We start from the raw sequence: 18336 nt of genomic DNA on the forward strand, positions 1-18336 counted from the left end.
CAAAGCAACAGCCAACAGAGGATTCTCTGATCCCATGCCTTTTTTTCACTATTTATGATGGCATAGCAGTCAAAATAGCACAAATGAGTACAGGACAAATTCTGGACCTTTGTCAGCAAGGAGTGGGTCTTCCAAACGACTTCAACCCCCCTAGTTACAAGCCTGAATTTGATTAAAAAAAAAAAAAAAAAAAAGATAGCAAAATTTGATAAATGTGACAAAAGACGGAGTGATGACTGCTGAATAATCTGTTATCACATAAATACATTTCATTTTTAAAATATATGAAAAGAAAACATTTTATATTAACAAATATAGAGTTCAGATGCAAAAACCTCTAACTGCTATCTGAAATTTTCTCTTAAATTAGCATTTCTATCAGCCTGCCATGTTTGTACAAGTATTTCACTTTAAAGGCAAAAAAAAAATAAACTTATTTGTTACTATAAAAAGTAAAAGATTTCTGAGCCTACACACAAAAATTTGAGAAAAATGCTAATTTTAGAAGAAAATATCAAACAAATATCAAATATATATAACTATTTGAGTCAATACACATTATATAGGCAAGGTATCTTCCCAAACATCTAACATCTGAATGGTAGTTCACAATCAAGAAAAAAAGTAGTGACCAAATTAAATTTCTTTTGAATATTTAGATGTTTATTATAACCAACTAATAGCCTTAGGGCTTAAAACAAATGATCAAGGTTTTATAGTTGTTTTCATATCAAACATAAACCTCTAAAGTGCAACACAAAATAGTTCAACACCAATGAATCAAATGAACGAGTCAAGAGTAAGGCCAAAACAAAATAATTTATTTTCTTTTTGTGACATTTTATGCAGACAGCTAGAATTTAGTGTCTCACTTCAATCCATTATTATATAATTCTTCCCTTTGCCACACCAACCCCTAAATCAATTAACAGTAATAACCCAAACATTAAAGAGAAATTTGCTATTTTCTGAATATTTTTGCAAGCCTGTCAACATCAATATCATTACCTTATGCTCCTAGTATAATTTCACATTACATAATAAGATTTTTTTTTAACAAGTTAGTGCATTTCATTATCCTAAACCACTAGCTGCTCATATTCATTAATGAAAACAAGAAGAAAAAAAAAAGCCCCAGTGATTTGTTATTTACCGCATTACTAAGCCTCTAGTAAATGCATCAAGTATTTTCTCTGCTGAAATCTCAAAAAAATATACAAATATGTTAAATCTGTGATTCTCTCCCAATGTCCTTTTGTACATAGTCATGATAACAAACTTACAAGGGACGTGGGGTGGGGGGGGGGGGGGGGTGCATTAATATATGCAGCAAAATTAAAATAAATTAAAAAATTGATTTTTAAAAAGCAATACTTTACAATGAATTGAACAGCAATACTGAATCCTCGATTAAACGTTTAAATAACAGCACCAATTCACCACAGCAGTATTTTTTCTTCTTTTCTTTTTGTAGTGAACGTATCCCTGCTATTCGTATTCCCCACTTTAGTCACCATCAGGTACCATCTACCAAAGCAACTGCCAATTTCTAATTACCCACACACTTGCCATCCTATTTAAAAAAAAAACACACACGCTGGCATTGGCGTAGCAATGACGACACTCACATTACCATGGCAAAGCTCTAAAAAACCTTGCTGCGATCATCACGAGAGGATTTAGCACAGATATTGCCATTTATCATCCAACAGTCAAAACGCTCACACGGAAAAAATGTCCAATTTTAAATTAGGGGGGGTTGTATTACAATTAATGGAGGACACATTCAGGGGATACCAAACATATAACATTCAATTCTCCTTTGAATTCGATCTCTTTCATCTATAAAACAGTATGAAATGATCAGAGTTTGGTGAAGACAACATTTAAGCTTTGCCAAATTGGAAGTCAATGTAAAATTTGAGATCAGAAACCGATTGAAGTGACTGGAATGAGATGAAATATGTCACCCTGAGTCAGAAAACCCACTCTGGGCATTACATTTGCACAAATTAGCTTCCGAATGACTGGAAAATTTATGATTTCTTCCAGTGAAATCCAAAAAGTGATGAGGATTAATTGGAAAACGATTGATTTGATATAACAGTGGTAAGCATGTCTCATTTCAACAGTGATGGATAGAAACTAAACCGTAGATCTGCTTGACCTATATAGCATCATGACCAACAGCTCCATCCAACTCCGAACGTACTGATTATTAAAAGAAGAAATAAGAACCGATCTATTAAGCGATCGTGATTCTTGCCTTGCGTTTGCCCAAACCTCCACCATCTTGTTGTAAACACAGTCAAGAGTCTGACTGATTATCAGGATATTTGAGCATGCTCAGAATCAGCCCAGGAAGGAGAATGCACATAATAAACAAACAAATGAGAAAAAAAATAGTGGACAAATCTGAGATGACACAAAAGTTGATGAGTGCCTATGTACCTGACTGTTACAGTTATCATTCACAGGCTGTTGGTTACTCAAACTAACTACAAAAACAATGACAAAAATCACACATAAAAATTAAAAAAAGAAAGAAGAAAAGAAAAGAGAAATCACCCATCAGCAAATCAGTGACATAACAGCATCATAATTGGCAGGCTTTGACTTCATGACAGTAGGCTATATATTTGAATCATTAACAAGGCTCCAAAATTGATCGTAAGTAAATCCGAGCGCCCGTTACAGATTAATCACGAGCTACAGTATGTCACACAAACTACTGCAAAACTCCAGACCAAAATCAGCCCTAAAGATACTTAGCGAAATATTCCACTCTCAAGCACGCGTCGCGTATTCTACACGGGAACTAGCTCACCGAGGAGTCAACTCTACAGCAAACCACATCCTTCCACACAAAAGGTTCATTTACATGGTCAAACCACTCCGGGAGTCGAGCGCCCAGTGTGCCGTGACTGCAAATGAAGCAAACCAAAAGCAAAGAAAAGAAAAAAAGATGAATCATTGCATGTCAAAGTGATATCTTTGTATAGGTACATGACATCGTTTATGCATGTTCCTTTTCTTAGTGCATATGCTCTTTGCAGACCACCATCAGGGCCATCAGACCGCCCGCTTTCTCCACCTCTCCCTAATAGAGCTAAGAGAGGCCGTACTCAAAAACCAAACAAAAATAAAACTCACATGGATTTACATTCTGAAGGGACATTGTCAGGTTAGAAGCATGAAATGTTTTTTTTTTTTCTTATTTTTCCTATTTGATGGTGTCCTTCAGCAAGCAACAAATGCTTCCAATTTCTGATGCCCGTTTGCCTGGAAACCCCAGTCTGTGCATTGTCACTTTATGAGACTTTTCCTCTGGTAGTGCTCCAGGCAGGAGAGGTGAATACCTTTTTAAATTTTGACTTTATATCATATTTCATCTCTTTATATATATATATATATATTTATATATATTTACATATATATCATACATATATATGTGTGTGTGTGTAAATATTCATACATTAAGGATTTCTGTTGAGTCTTTACTTTGGCGATATGGGTGGGATGTTTTGCTCTTTTCCAGCGTGTCTGGAACCTCCCTGGGGGGAACCGCGATGGCCGAAGGGAGGGCGTCTCTGCTGCTCTCGTAGCTTGAACCCCCCTGTACTGCTTCTGGGGGGTCCGTTGCTGCGAGAGAAGCTCTGGGAGTCACGGGCCGGCCGGCCCTCCCTGGCCTTGCAGTTTCCCCCCGATTCCTGAGGCCGCTCCTGTTTGCTTGCCGGACTGGAGGCCTGCTCCTCCACCTTGTTGACACGCAGCTCTCTCAGAGGCTGTGCGCTTGCATTGTTGGGGCTGGAAGAGGATGCTGGAGGAGGGGGATCTTTAGGTGGTCGCTGACATACTTCAGCGTAACTGAGCTTGCGAGGTTCCTGAAGAGTAGCGGAGAAAAATGAGAAAGTTTGTTACTTATTTAAATACTTAGTGAATGGTTTCATCTGTATATGAATGGAGAATTTAACGATTTTGGAAAGATAAATCGCATATAAATGTATTAAAGTTTTATCTCTATTTTATTATTACTTAAGTCTTAAATGATTACTATAAAAATAAATATTATAAACTAAAATAAATTAAAGCATCAATTATTACTATAAAAGCTGCACTGTACTGTAATACGAATATCTTCTGCCATGAGGCAGTACTAAATAACTTAAAGCATATTTTAACATTCCTCAATAAGCAAGTCACTTCTCTCAAATATTTAAACAACAACAAAAAAAAACTTACAAGAGGGTATTAACAAATTTATTTTAATAAATATATTCAATGATCTATTTGTACAGAGAGCTATGTACTTGTGAATTAGTTATTCATATGAATAAATGTTTACCTTGTATAAATGTATTTATACAATGTAACAATAGAATTATAGATAGAATGACAGAACGATAGGTAGAGCGATAGAGCAACTGATAGATATAATGACAGATATAACAATAGACATAGCGATAGATATAATAACAGAACGATAGACAGATTGACAGAAAAATATATAGAATGATAGATAACGATAGATAGATTGACAGAAAGATAGATTGACAGAAGGATGGATGGATGGATGGATGGATGGATGGATGGATGGATGGATGGATGGATGGATGGATGGATGGATGGATGGATGGATGGATGGATGGATGGATGGATGGATGGATGGATGGATGGATGGATGGATAGATAGATAGATAGATAGATAGATAGATAAATATTCATTTGACAAACAGGAAGGTGAGGAATGGGGTTTCAAACTACATCTCAGATTGTAGACGCCCTCTCCCAGCTGACTACTTGTCTATTCTAAATATAATCATTGGCCTCAGAGAAGCTAAACTCACCAGTGCCGGGGTACTGGAGGGGGCAGTGTTAGATTGGGGGGCTGCAGGCAGGGCGGAGCTGGGCTGAAGCTTAGGACCAGGTGCTGTTGGGGCAGGGGTGGGCTGAACGGCTGCGATGGGGGCAGAGATCACAGGCGGCTCTCTATAGACTGGAGGCTCCACCTTCTCCGGTTTCTTCTCCAGGTGGTTGGAGCTACAGAACACAAGTAGCAGAACTCAGACACTGTGCGCATTCACATTGACATTAGTGAAAAAGACGATACGATTATGACATTGTCGGTATTGTAGGTATTCACATAAGTTGCTTTTAATGTGTTCCTGTTTTACATGTTATAGAAAATAGATCAATTAAAGGCACATCATTATGTCCACACATCACATCATTTGACTGTCAGAATCAAATGCGATTCGGTAAAAGCTGCGATTGTCTTCCACATCATGCGAGGAAAGTACGATGATGTGAGTAGGAAATTTAATCCGAAGGGCAGAGGACGCTCTCTAACAAACATGCTCTAAAGAAAAATAAATCTTCATAGCGAAGTAGGATAAACATAAGATATAACTACTTTCATTTGATTCATCAAAATTAATAAACACACAACCACAATGTATTAATGATGCAATGTATTTGTCGCTGCTTAGAATGATATTATAGAAATGTTTTGTGATTTATGCTTTGTAAAAGGTCACATCGTATTACATAAGGACTTTATTCAAAATTCGACTGAATCTATGAAGTAACTCGAGTACAAACACATTATAGGTGGTATTTGCAAATGCTTTCTGGTTTAACATTAGCAACATTTACTACAAAAGCTGTAGTTCACAGACAAGCTATGTAAACAACTGTCAATATCACAGAATGATTATTTGTCATTTGACTAATCGCATGATGATATCGCATACAATATTTTGCGTAGTTGGGGGGAAAATATGGCTTTGTGTAATAAATGTTGCTGATTACAGAGCCGACTTCATTAAAAGTGTTTATACACATTTTTTCTACTAAAACTCCCAAGACTTTTCCAGAACTTTCAAGTACATTTTCATGTCATAATGTTTAATGTAATGTCTACATATACATGGTAAATAATAAGAAAAACAATGACATTTACATTTTTTACAGAATATCATAAAATGCGCAACGATCTATTTTGTTTAAATGAGTTTTTATCTATGTAAAATTACTTTCAGCTTATAATGTATTTGTTATATATTATTTGAAAATCTCTCCCCTACAAAATCCTCCCAATCAATCCAAATAAACCTGTTAAATCATCGGATGAAATAGTTTTCACACTGTAATATATATCACAGAAATACAAAATACTGTAATGTCAGATTTCTAGTATTATGCAGCCCTAAATCAAGTATACAGATATTTGTTAAACTAATGTCCATGACTTTTCCAAAACTTTGTGGGGGTTTTTCTGTTTTACCAAAACTTTTCCAGGCCTGGAAAATGACATGTTAAAATTCCATGACTTTTTAGGATTTCCATGAAAGTATGAACCCTGATAGAATAATGGACATGTGATTTATAGTTCAGAACTATTCATGTCCATCAAATGAGCATCTTTAAAAATGATGACATCATGCATGTGCATAATATATGTTTAGGGAGGTATAGATAAAAGATAAGCACAAACAAACACAACAATGTATGCTAAAGCTTCATCAACAAAGTGTGTTTTTTCTGCAAATTACAACCAACAGCGAAGATGCATCATATGCACATGGCAAATTCTACATACAAACCAGTGCCAAGCCGCCAACGGAACATAGTCACTTCTTTGCAGGTAGCCTACTGTTTACAAGTAAGACCTGGCATATATAATACAGCGCTTTTGATTGTATGTGTAAGTGTTTTGAAAAGCGATTTAAACATGAAATGCTGAAAAACATTTCAGTTTTGGCAACATTGTGTCATGTGAATGAGTACCATCTTAATCATGTTAATATTTGAAAATCGTTGAAAGAAACAAGAATCAGAATGCCAGCTATCTTGAAAGCATCACACACACCTAGGGGTGACAGGATCAGGGACGTGAGCGTTCATCTTAGCTACAGGTTGGGTGGGCTTGGAGACGCTCTCCTCTGAGGATGGGCCTGTGGGACTCACAGTGGACTCTTTGTTTGAATCCTGTTGCTGAAGGGAAATGAAACAAGAAGCATTGAGCAAAAAAAAAACAAAAACAATCTGACTGTTGTAATGATGCAGTTTTCTTAACAACCAACCTTTTCCCTGTTCAGGCCCCGTACAACATCAGAGAGGCGGTTCTCCAGCACAGGCTCCCCCTGCGGACTGGCAGAGCAGCCTGGCAGCGGAGGGAAGTTGGAGGCGGCTAGGTCAAACTTAGGGGGCGGTACCTTCACTTGAGAGAGAGGGATTGGTCTCTGTGGACACAAATAAGACAAAAAATAATTAAGAGGACATAAATAGAAAGGGGTTTATCTGAAACCAGCAACACAAAAACAAATGCATTACTGTTGTGCGGTCATCATCTCGCCGCCTTCGAGTGCCTCGGTATGTCGTTCTCCTGAAATAAAAGAATATAATCTATAAAATATGCAATCTGAACTAAATTGCAAGACCAAAAAGCTGAAACACTCCATATTTGCATTAGTTTAGAGGCTACAAAATGAAAGTATTACACATTTTTGAGGTCACATTTGATCCAGGAAGAAAGTAGAGCAGCAACTAATTACATTTATGATCATTATTAAACTACTACTCAAAACTTTAAAACATTAAACATTTTTTAAAGAAATTATTTTTTTTATTTGCCAAAAAGGCATTATTGTTTATCAGATGAGGAATCATCTATGGTAACTTCATTGACACTGATTATTACAGAATCTTTTTTTTCCTACCGATAACCCTCAGTAACTCTCTCAGGTTTTTTTTTTCTTTTTTTAGAAAAGTCGTTTAATACATTTAATAAATAAATAAATAAATAAATATAGCAAATAAAATAAAATAATATAAAGGACCTTCCACACCCTGACAACTACCTTTTCATTCTCTTACCCACTGAAAGACGCTATCAGACCCTCAAGGCATGCACTTTCAGATTTTTAAACAGCTTTTATAGACATGGCATCAAACTTAAAATATTAATTTCTTAGAAATGATCTCCTCAGTTATTGCACTTTACCGTTTTTTTATTTACCGCAACTGACGTCAGAAATATAACAAGATTTAGCCCAACAAAACAAACATTTTTTTAAGCACTATCACTGGTGTGCAGTCGCATATAGCAACTTATGGTTTGACCCCACACCTACTGAACATTAAAGTACTGTACTTTATATTCAGTTTACTTTTGGTTTCTCTAAGCCTGTTTTTACAACAACAAAAAAAATTTATTGAGAAGAACAATTGCCAGTAAAGTCAAAGTTACCTAAACTCTTTTCTGCAGTCTTACGCTATCTGTTAAACTTTTTGGTTAAGCAACAATCAACTGGGACATAATTACTATTATTATGCCTATTATTAAACTAGTATTTTCATAGCAATTTAAACTACCCCTTAAATATGTACAATAAGAAACAAAAAGAAGGAGCTTGATACTCTGGGGAGAAATGTCTGAGTGCATCAATTACATCAGGTTTCCTCTTTCTTGTGCTTGAATGTTGAAACGGCCCCCCTGCGAATTTAAATTTGAGACCCCTGCTGTACTAAAACAATTAACTAATTACATCTAAATCTATATCTAGAAAAAGGCAATTGTAAATTAAAACATCGAAACACCATTAAAAAAAAACTATAAAACATAACATATAAGATAAAAAAGAAAATCATAAAAATACATTTGGTAAATATCTACTTGATTCTTCCCACACAACAGAATGAATGTTTTGGGGATAACTTCTCAGTCAAATTTATCAAATAATCAACTAATTATTTGCACCACCTATTGTCAGGTTAAAAAAAAAAAAAGGTTATCGTGTGCTTAGCCTTGACAACATTTACAGACAGGATAATTGCAAGTAAAACACCAATTTCATGCAGCAGTGATATTTAGCATGAAGAAAAACCTTAACAAACCTTCCTCGTCCTGCCATGGTACTGTCATCGGTTGGCTCGTTGGAAGCTAGATGTGGAAAAGAGGAGTTGAGGTCAGCGGATGACAGCACGGGTCCAGCACTGGAGGGAGGCTGGGGACTGTGCAGGCCAGACAGTCCATCCACCAGAGCCACCGGTGACACAGTGGAAGACAGTCCATCATTAGTCCTCGTCTGAGGCTTCACATGGTTCCTACTCGGAAGGCAGAAAGAGAAGAATACATGAGACTTGCTAACAGTTTTTTACAAATACGATGCTTTATGCAAAACATCTACAAATAGGGATGTAAAGAATGAAGACAGCTTTTCAAATAAATGGACAGCATGCAATGGTTTTAAAGCAAAGAGAATAGGGCTGGGCTGATAAACGATATTATATTGAATCATGATCATATTTATGTCAATAACAATGATAAGCTCAACTTATTTTTACTCTATATTGAGCTAAGGGCCAGTCACACAGCAGAAATTTGCAACAATGGGAATCTAAAATTATGTTGATATTAGAGATGTACCGAATTTTCGGCCACCAAAAATTTATCGGTCGAAAATGTTAAGCCACTTAACTCTCTAATTTTGTGGCTTCAGACATTGTTGGGGTACTCTTCTAAATCTGTAACCATTAACAACTTAAATTAAAATGTATATCGTTATCGTTCAATATGAAAAATAATTATCGAGATCGCACTTTTGCCATATCGCCCAGTCCTAAAAAAAAAAACAAAGTGAACAAACTGCATTTTTTGCCACAGTAAAAACACTTCAGGCATTTAAATTAGGGCTGTAAATCAATTACATTAAAAGGTAACATATTTTTAACAAATCAACATCCATAATTGATTTAATCAAGTAATTGTTGACAGCCCTTAATCTAAATGTCCCTTGAAATAAACAGGAAGGTTTAAACACTGCTAAACAAGATGATTGAACATAAAAGGTTGTTAGTGCGAGCACCGATGTAGCAAAAACACTGCTAAAACGCAAAATAAATGTTAGTTAATGCAATTATGAAACTTACTGAAATGCATATGAGTGAAATGGATGTACTGATAAGAAATAGGGAATTCCGTTTGTGACAGAAGTTGCATAATATGCATTCTGGGTGACTGAAAGATGGTTTGGAGTATGTCAATAATCATCGTAGTGTGCCATCCCATTAATCAATTATTTTCCTACAATCCTCCCATTTATTTTGCTAATGAACCACAATTTTATTATCTGGAGAGCTGAACATCATTGCTGCTTTTTTTAGCTGCCCAAAAAGGACCGTAGGAATGGATTGATGATTGTTGATACATGAAAGTTTTTGAAGTTGTACCTGAAGGCATTTATTACATTCTTTCTGGAATAGAGTGGAACACTGTGGAAACAGTAAAACAAAATCCAATTGATCCACTGTCACTGCCTACATTCTTACACTATTAAAAAGCTCATCAAGGAAAAGCAGTCTTCTCTAAGTAAGTAAACAAATAAATAATAATTTTCCTTTTTTTTTTTTTTTTTTAAGTATTTTTTAAAAGCATTTTTAATAGTGTCCATGATTCCAGAAGCAAATAGAGTATTTTTTACAATTGCAGTATAATTAATAAATAAGCCCAATAGGACACAAGTTGAATTTTAATATTACAAACACTGACTTGAAGAAATAAAAATACAACAAATTGAAGAATAAGGGTATCAAACACTAAGGCTTTTCACACTGTGCTTAACCTTGTGTTATTTTCAATGTAATTCTAAACACCACATTTTACGATTTTTAGGTGTTTTTACATAATTACTGTGTATGACATTAGAGTACTGACAGGAAAGTGTGGGGAGCAGAAAGAGGTAAAGAAAAAAAAAACTAAAAAACATTCGGCACAGGACCTTGAGGAGGGAATTGAACTTGGGTCACTGTGAGCACCAAAGTGCATGTGTCGACGCATTAACCACTACACTATTGGCGCAGACTCTTTGAAACATTTCTGTTGTATTCCGTGCTATATAAAAGTGTTGTGAGAAAATGCAGAGCGTTTTCGTAAACTGTTTGTATTGTGTGAAAATGCAGCACATATGCTGTCAAATGGATAAAGATCGCTTCTTAATTTGCTGGCATTTTTTGTAATTGCATGCGTTTTCTTAAATTACTCTCGGCCACCGCAAGTTTTAGTATCAATATATAGTATATATCAAGTATTCAGTATTAAAAAAAAAAGTGCTGTTAACCCTTCATTGTGGTGCTAAGTTTGTTCAGTGTGAAACGGGTGCGGCATTTGCTTGTTTCTGCTAGACGTTTAACATAGGCTGTCAACAGCAGTGAGAGAAAGTAAACAGATGGAACGCGTGTAAACTGGAGTGATCAGGAGATGGTAAAATCACATTCTTTGCTTGTTTTCATTCACTTAAACTTTTGTCTTTGTGTTCTTGACAGTTAAAAATCAATGCAGCTACGTTTTATTTTAGAACTGACAGGATGCAGAAATCAACAACAGTTACATCACAAATATGACTATGATTGTTAACCCAGGGTTTAGGAATGTATAGTGTGAAACGCTGGGGATTTAGGATGACCCAGGGTTAACCATTTAAAGTGTGAAAAGCCCTTGTGAAAGACAATACAATGAAAAACAACGGTGTAATACAAATTTGTATTGCAAAATGTGGAATTATGTATTTCAAGAACACATGGGCCTCATTTCCAAAATGGTATTGACAAACAGTTTCAGTGAGACACGTTACTGCTTCAACTTGGATCATTCAAATGAGTCTTTTGCATCTACTTACTTGTATTGAGTTTTACAGACACCCTTCCTTCCCATTTTATGATACTCTACATTTGCATCTGCTTAGTGTGACACACAAGTAATATTAATAAAAACTCAGTGGAGCAGGAAGTCAATGAAAAGCATGTAGAAGGCAACTACAATTTCACTTGTTATTTGTGACTATCGCGACATGGAAGTCTATTGCCTCTTATTTATTACTAACTGTGGACAATACAGATTTTAAACAGCAATTCCACTGATAAATAAAGTTTCAAAAGTGGACTGAAATCATGATTTAACATTTCCCTAGCTCACAGATTGTTTGTCTAATTGCTACAAATTATTGGAGAAGAGAGCAAGTAGGATTTTTTACTTCTGGAACCCAACTGTCTATTATAGTGAGTTTAGAGCTTTACAGTTAATGCAAAACAAACAGGAGTTGAAATGAAAGGGCCCACAATAACCTACCGGTTCCTGCTGAAGGGACGGCTTAGGTTGAGAGAATTTGAGCCAGTTTTGTAGTGTCCGGGTGAGCTAAATCCATTGACGAAACCACTGTTAGGGAAAGGTGCCTGTAAAACACAGTATATCACTTTCAATTCAAATAATGGAACATACGTTTTACAATGACATAATTGGCGGGCTTATCGTTTTAGGTGTATCCATAGTGAAAATTAAAGTCTCACCAGGGGAGTCTCGAAGTATGGAGTAGGAGACGGCGTCCAAGTAGGCGGTACAATGCCGTAGAGCGGGTACTGCTGCTGAGGGCTGTAAACAGGCTGCATGAAGAGCGGAGAGTTGTACTGGGGTGGAGTGTGTGATTGCTGAGGATACACACTGCAGTCCAGGCTGCGGTAGCCATTCTTCGCAAAGAATGTGTTGATGGCTTTTATTCTGGCCTAAGAATAAGAGAACGCACAACATATAAAAACACACATGATTTCATAAATTAAATAGCAACGTTTTGCAAAAGGTCTTACCATGATTGGTTTTCCCTGAAATGTCTTGACTTCTTCCCTTAAATATCTGTATGCCTGGGTGAAGACAAAGAAACTCAATTCAATTTTAGGTGCAAAATGCAAACTATTTGTTCAAAAGGCACAGTATGCAATTTGTGACAATTGAAAACAAGTATTTAAAAATGGACAAACAAACAAAGCTTTAGATTGAGGATGCTATATGTGCCGTACGTTTACAGTATGTACTTTACACTACTAGAGGGCATGTATTGATTTCATCCTATGGGACTCCTGCAGAAATCATGTTCATGGATGAGCTAAAGTATTCAAATCTGTTCATAGTAGTAACACAATGTCCTAACACACGATGCGACCCCACAAAATGTAATAAGCAATTTTTTCTATGTTAAAAGGAGTTTTGTCCTTACAAAATTTATATTTCAGAAATGTTTTCTAAATCCACGACTTTTAAACCTATGGAAAGATTGATGCTTGGAGATTCCAAAACCCTGGTTGTAGAGGCTACTCTTTTTATTCACCGGTTCATAAGACATATTCGCGTATAGATTATTTTTTTCTAGACAATGAACTATTTCCACGACTTTATTAACATCTTTATTATTAACATTATTAATCTTCTCCGTGTCTCCTGTACAGTACAGAATGCGTACAGCTTGCCAAATTAACATAAATCTTCGATCACTAGCAGTGTGAGTTTCAACGAGAATGCAAAAAGGGCTGTAACTGTCCGCACCAAAGCCATTGTAAAAGGGGTCACACACCAGATACAGTGCACCACACACAGCCATGCATTTTAGAGTTGTAAACATAGGTTTATATCAAGATAAGCACCCGCACCAGCTACGACTCAAGACACTGCTCATGTTTCTGCCGCATCACAGAGTGCCATTTGAATAATAACATTTTAAATAACTTAATTATGTGGATCAGTGACTGCAGGAAAAAGAACATTACGCTGGATGCCAACATTATCAAGTGGTGCTCACTGCAGAGCCATTTGAGCAGAGCTGAGCTCCAGCGAGGGGGAGCTTGAGCTCTTGCTTCTCCTTTCTTGCACTTCCTCTACGAGTGATGTCACTGGGGGTAGGGTTAGGGGTGGGGGTGGTGTACGCATTAAAACAGCTTATAGGAGGAGGAGCGAGAGCTCATGCTCCCCCTCACTGGAGCTCAGCTCTGCTCAAATGGCTCTGCAGTGAGCACCGTCTCAACATTATCCGCACAAAAGCTAAAAAGCTTTATGAACCTTTTGCTGACAGCAATGAATGTTTGCGCCTTACAACCAGTTTTGATCTTTGGTTTCATTCTATAATACTGGATTTATTTTTCTGCAAAGGTTTGAACTTTGAAAGTTTTAAACAAGAGAGAAAAGTGTGAAAATATTATTGCCTGACTGTGTATCAAGAGTGTAGTGAGGAGCCTTAAAACATCTATAATCATTTTTAAAAAATAAAGCTGACTACTTTGTGGATTTTCGTTGGCTATTTTTAGAAAGTAACTCCAATGAATAACAAAGGGAACACTGTATACATATAGTGGATTTGCATTAAACAAAAACAGAAATTCCTACCTGTTGAGCATCTGTATCCGATTGGAATGTAATGTACCAGTTGTTGTTGTGTGCAAACTCCACGCTTATTACCTTTGGACAGTTGTCATTCTTAAACAAGGCTTCCACTTCCTGGTGAAAAAAACCCAAACATACACATATAAGAGAATCCAGCGCGAGTCAATATTTCCCAGGTTTAATGACCTTATTCTGAAATGTGTAAGTGTTCCCGTTTTTGCAATTGTTTTAGAACTTCCAATCAAGTTGTCTATGGGTGAAATGTCTACAAATAATAAAGAAAACAGCCAAACTACTTGCTCAACAAACAAATGTTTCTATGACCATAAATAAGTAGAATAATATATTAAGAAAAGATTAGTTTGCAACACCAAGCAGCATAACAAACTGTTTTTAACCTCTAAAAATTATTGGAAGAAGTGAATGAGACGGGAAGTTTCAAGCCAAAAAGATTCCAATGGTGGTGCCCACTCTTACGTGAAGAACATAGTCAATACTTTGTGAGGACATTTATTACCTCAACAGGTGTTGTTTCAGGGACTTCTCGCAGAATGATGATGCAACGTTTGTGATTTGGCCGCACTTTTTCCCCTTTTTCATCAACTTGAACCATAGGAGATGCTGTGGGTGTTCAAAACTAGTTTAATATACGTTCATTTAAATAAACCAAAATAAATGAGTGAATACATGCAAGGCAAGCACGTACATCTCAGGACATCCAAAATGAGGTCCATGTCAGTTGTAAGGACCTTGATTCCTTCCATGCTGGCAATTGTCCAAATGGGGACGAACTGGTCACTGTCCATTTGAGATATTAGGTAAAGATCCTTAGATAAGTTCTCCCTTTGGGATGAAAGAGGAGCATCAGTAAACGCAGCTGATGGGAAGACTGGCTGTAAAGTGCTGTTTACTTAGTTGCATTAAATTGAAAGCTGACATTACAGGCCTGCACTTACCTGGAGAAACAAAACTCCAATTCTTTCTTGAGAGACTCACGCAAAGACTCTTCAGAGACAGGCTGTTCCTCAGGGAGCTTAGAATCCACTGCGTGCAAACAAAGTGTGTAAACATTAAAGTAAGTGTGCGGCATGTGTATGCTGTCTGAAAACATCAGATCACAGAATGAATTTCGACAAGCACAATATCATGTTTCACAATCATCAACGTACCATTAGTTGCTGTAATGCGCTCACAAACTGGAAAGCTTTGGTCAGGGGGATCCATACCGTTTACCACACCTACTACAGTAGCAGAAGTGCTGTTGTCCTCAAGAGTGGAGAAGCCTGGGGTGTACAGTTTACCAACAGCGGTATCTAAAGGAATACAGAAGTAAACAACAAAATGATTTAATATCCAAATTTCTATACACTTTTTTTTTTACATTTCAATTAGAGCTGCACAATTCTGGCTAAAATGAGAATCGCGATTTTTTTTGCTTAAAATAAAGAACACGATTTTCTCACGATTTTGTATATGTAAAACAAAGGTATGGTAAAAACAAGCATATGGCACAACATCGATAATAATATTATGTGTAGGTCTACTGGTTTTTATGAATAATTCTATTCTACTTATAATAATTCTGATGATGAATTATTATGTTTGAGATATATGCTTGCAATCTGTCATATTAGACAAATTTATTCACTGGTAAAATCAGACATTTGCCATTATCAGATTATATTCAACAATATATAGGCTAGGGTACTTATTAATGCTGCACGATTAATCACAAGCCTATGCGATTACATTACAGCAAATCTTGCAATTATATTAAATAAAAGCGAAACAGTGCATGAGCAGCGCGTATGGAAAGCAAAGCAGCACGCAGGCGTTTGCCTTTCACACTAGCTGCGTCTGCAGCGCGCAGCTCTTCAGCAGCTGCTGCAGAGATCAATCTATCTCTGTCTATTCTATGTAGTTACATATATCTCTCTATATATACAAATGCACCTTTAAAAAAACGTTTTATCTGCACTAAGGCCCGCTGCATAGGCAGTATAGGCAAATGCTAAGGGCGCTGTACATCCAGGGGGGCGCCAGAAATGAGTGCAGTTAAGTTGGTTTTGTTTTCGATATTCCTGACACATTCAGTGTTTGACGGCAATAACTCAAAAACCTCTTACACTAAAAAGATCTAAAGTGCGTTTCCCACAAAAAGACAAAGTTGGTTATGTTTCACAGCTGTCTTTTTCTTTTTTTTTTTTCGCTCAACATAACGAGAACTGCTCCGTTTAAGCAGTCGCATGTGTGTAGCCAGGAGAGCTCGCGCTGAGAGGAGCTCTCAGTAAGGGACCGTCGGAAAAGGTCTTCTTTTTTTGTTTTTTTTGCTCCACTCAGATTCGGGTGTGTTTAAACAGACAATACACTTAAAAATATGTAAACATGTCCGTCCTGCGTGTTTTACTTTTAAAACAACAAATTTTTTCTTAAATAAGCACAAACAGTTGCTAAAGTAGTCGAATGATTCATTATAGATCTGTGCATTCTTATATTTACACCTCTGTTATCAAACAAAAAATAATGAGAGATTCATTTGCTGCTCTTCACTAAATAACTATAGTAACTTTAATCAATATGCAAATACAATCAAAGATTTTATAGCTTTATTTAATTTCTGTATAGGCCATTGATTTTAATAGGCTAAACCTTTTATTTTATTGTCAATATTTTCTAATGTTTGCTATGTATTCTATTATTTAAAGCTATTTGTTGTCCCATATTTTTTACATCCCAACGTTGACAGATTGCTAATCAATAAATAGCTATAGTGCTATCTGTAAGTTTTAACGTCAGCTAATGTTATGGAAGGGCATAGACCAGTGGTCACCAAACTTGTTCCTGGAGGGCCGGTGTCCCGCAGATTTTAACTCCAACCCTAATCAAACACACCTGAACAAGCTAATCAAGGTCTTACTTGGTATACTTGAAACATCCAGGCTCGTGTGTTGAGGCAAGTTGTAGCTAAACCCTGCGGGGACACCGGCCCTCCAGTACCGAGATTGGTGACCCCTGGCTTAGACGTATGGAAAATAGTAAAAGTAATGTAACTACCCCCATTATTCCTTCCTCAAGCAAATGTGTAAATATTTAATCTATTCAGCAATAACGTTAATTGCATTGGCATATTTATCAGATGTTTTTCAGCTTGTAGTAGTCGATCAAAAAGCGATTTAGTTTCTTATGACTATACACTGGCAGTGGAATTTACTGCGATGTGACAGGGCGCAACCTGAAATCTTGTCTAGGGCGCCAAATTGGTTAGGGCCGAGCCTGCCTGTGATATCATGTCACTTGGTTTTTGATTGTCAGGATGTTTTAGGCCTAGTTATAATAATATTTAAACAATATAGCTATAATGATATTTATACATGATCAAACTAGTGTTACTTTTTCCGCTACAGTAACATCCAACGAGCAGAGTAACAGCTCGTGCAAAGGATGAGACAGACAAAAGTAATTAATGCATGCACTTATTTTACTTATTTCTTACTTATATACTTATTAACTTGGGTAAACATAAAACAAAGAATAAACCGAATAAAACTTTCTTCCTCTTCTTCAGCTGCACAGCACACAGCGAGCTTACATCATCCAGCATGCGTGTCGAACTACACTACCCACAATACACTTCGCTATGGACTACAACTCCCGTAAATATTCTATTCCCCCTCTCTTGCAACACTAGCGTGCAACTTAAGCAAAACTGATACTAAAATTGTTTCAAATTTGGTTTTGTAGTTCGGGCCTAAATAAATGTTTGTTGCAGTTTTTAATCATTTAAGTTCATTTGATTGACTATATACAAGTCAGTTGATATCATTAATGCATTTATTGGGTAAAATTGCTACTTTTTTCTGTCATTTAATGTGTCTTGGTCATTATCAATGCACTGTCACTTTAATAGAGCGTGAGCAGTGCGGAAAAAATAGACCCAGCGCCAAAACTATCGCGCCACTGCTGCTTCAGTGACGCTCACGCCTCGCTCTGACGCGCTGCTGCTGCGTGCGGTATGAAAACTCTGTTAACTTGGACGCCGAAAAAACACGCGCTGCTCACGCTGTGCTTGTGGTCACGTGACTTCATGCAGCGTAGTGTGGAGACGGGAGAAAATGGATACAGAACAGACCAAC

General features: G+C 36.6%; 1 protein-coding gene across 2 annotated transcripts in view; it reads right to left on the bottom strand.

The window, feature by feature from the left end:
• Nucleotides 1-800: 800 nt before the first annotated feature.
• Nucleotides 801-18336, bottom strand: part of larp4aa (La ribonucleoprotein 4Aa) — a 29831-nt gene continuing 12295 nt past the window's right edge. Inside the window, exons 3-17 of one of the 2 annotated variants that reach the window (XM_087304975.1) lie at nt 15373-15516; nt 15160-15247; nt 14910-15046; nt 14721-14824; nt 14207-14317; nt 12640-12693; nt 12346-12558; nt 12128-12231; nt 10234-10275; nt 8899-9108; nt 7336-7387; nt 7086-7244; nt 6872-6996; nt 4848-5040; nt 801-3884 (exon numbers count right to left, since the gene is read on the bottom strand). In XM_087304975.1, coding sequence (XP_087161101.1) covers nt 3498-3884; nt 4848-5040; nt 6872-6996; nt 7086-7244; nt 7336-7387; nt 8899-9108; nt 10234-10275; nt 12128-12231; nt 12346-12558; nt 12640-12693; nt 14207-14317; nt 14721-14824; nt 14910-15046; nt 15160-15247; nt 15373-15516 — 2123 coding nt within the window. In that variant the 3' untranslated portion in view covers nt 801-3497. 2 annotated transcript variants of the gene reach the window in all.

This window comes from Danio rerio, chromosome 23, assembly GCF_052040795.2.
Source record: "Danio rerio strain M-AB ecotype USA chromosome 23, GRCz13ab, whole genome shotgun sequence".
In the NCBI taxonomy this organism is placed as follows: Eukaryota; Metazoa; Chordata; class Actinopteri; order Cypriniformes; family Danionidae; genus Danio; species Danio rerio.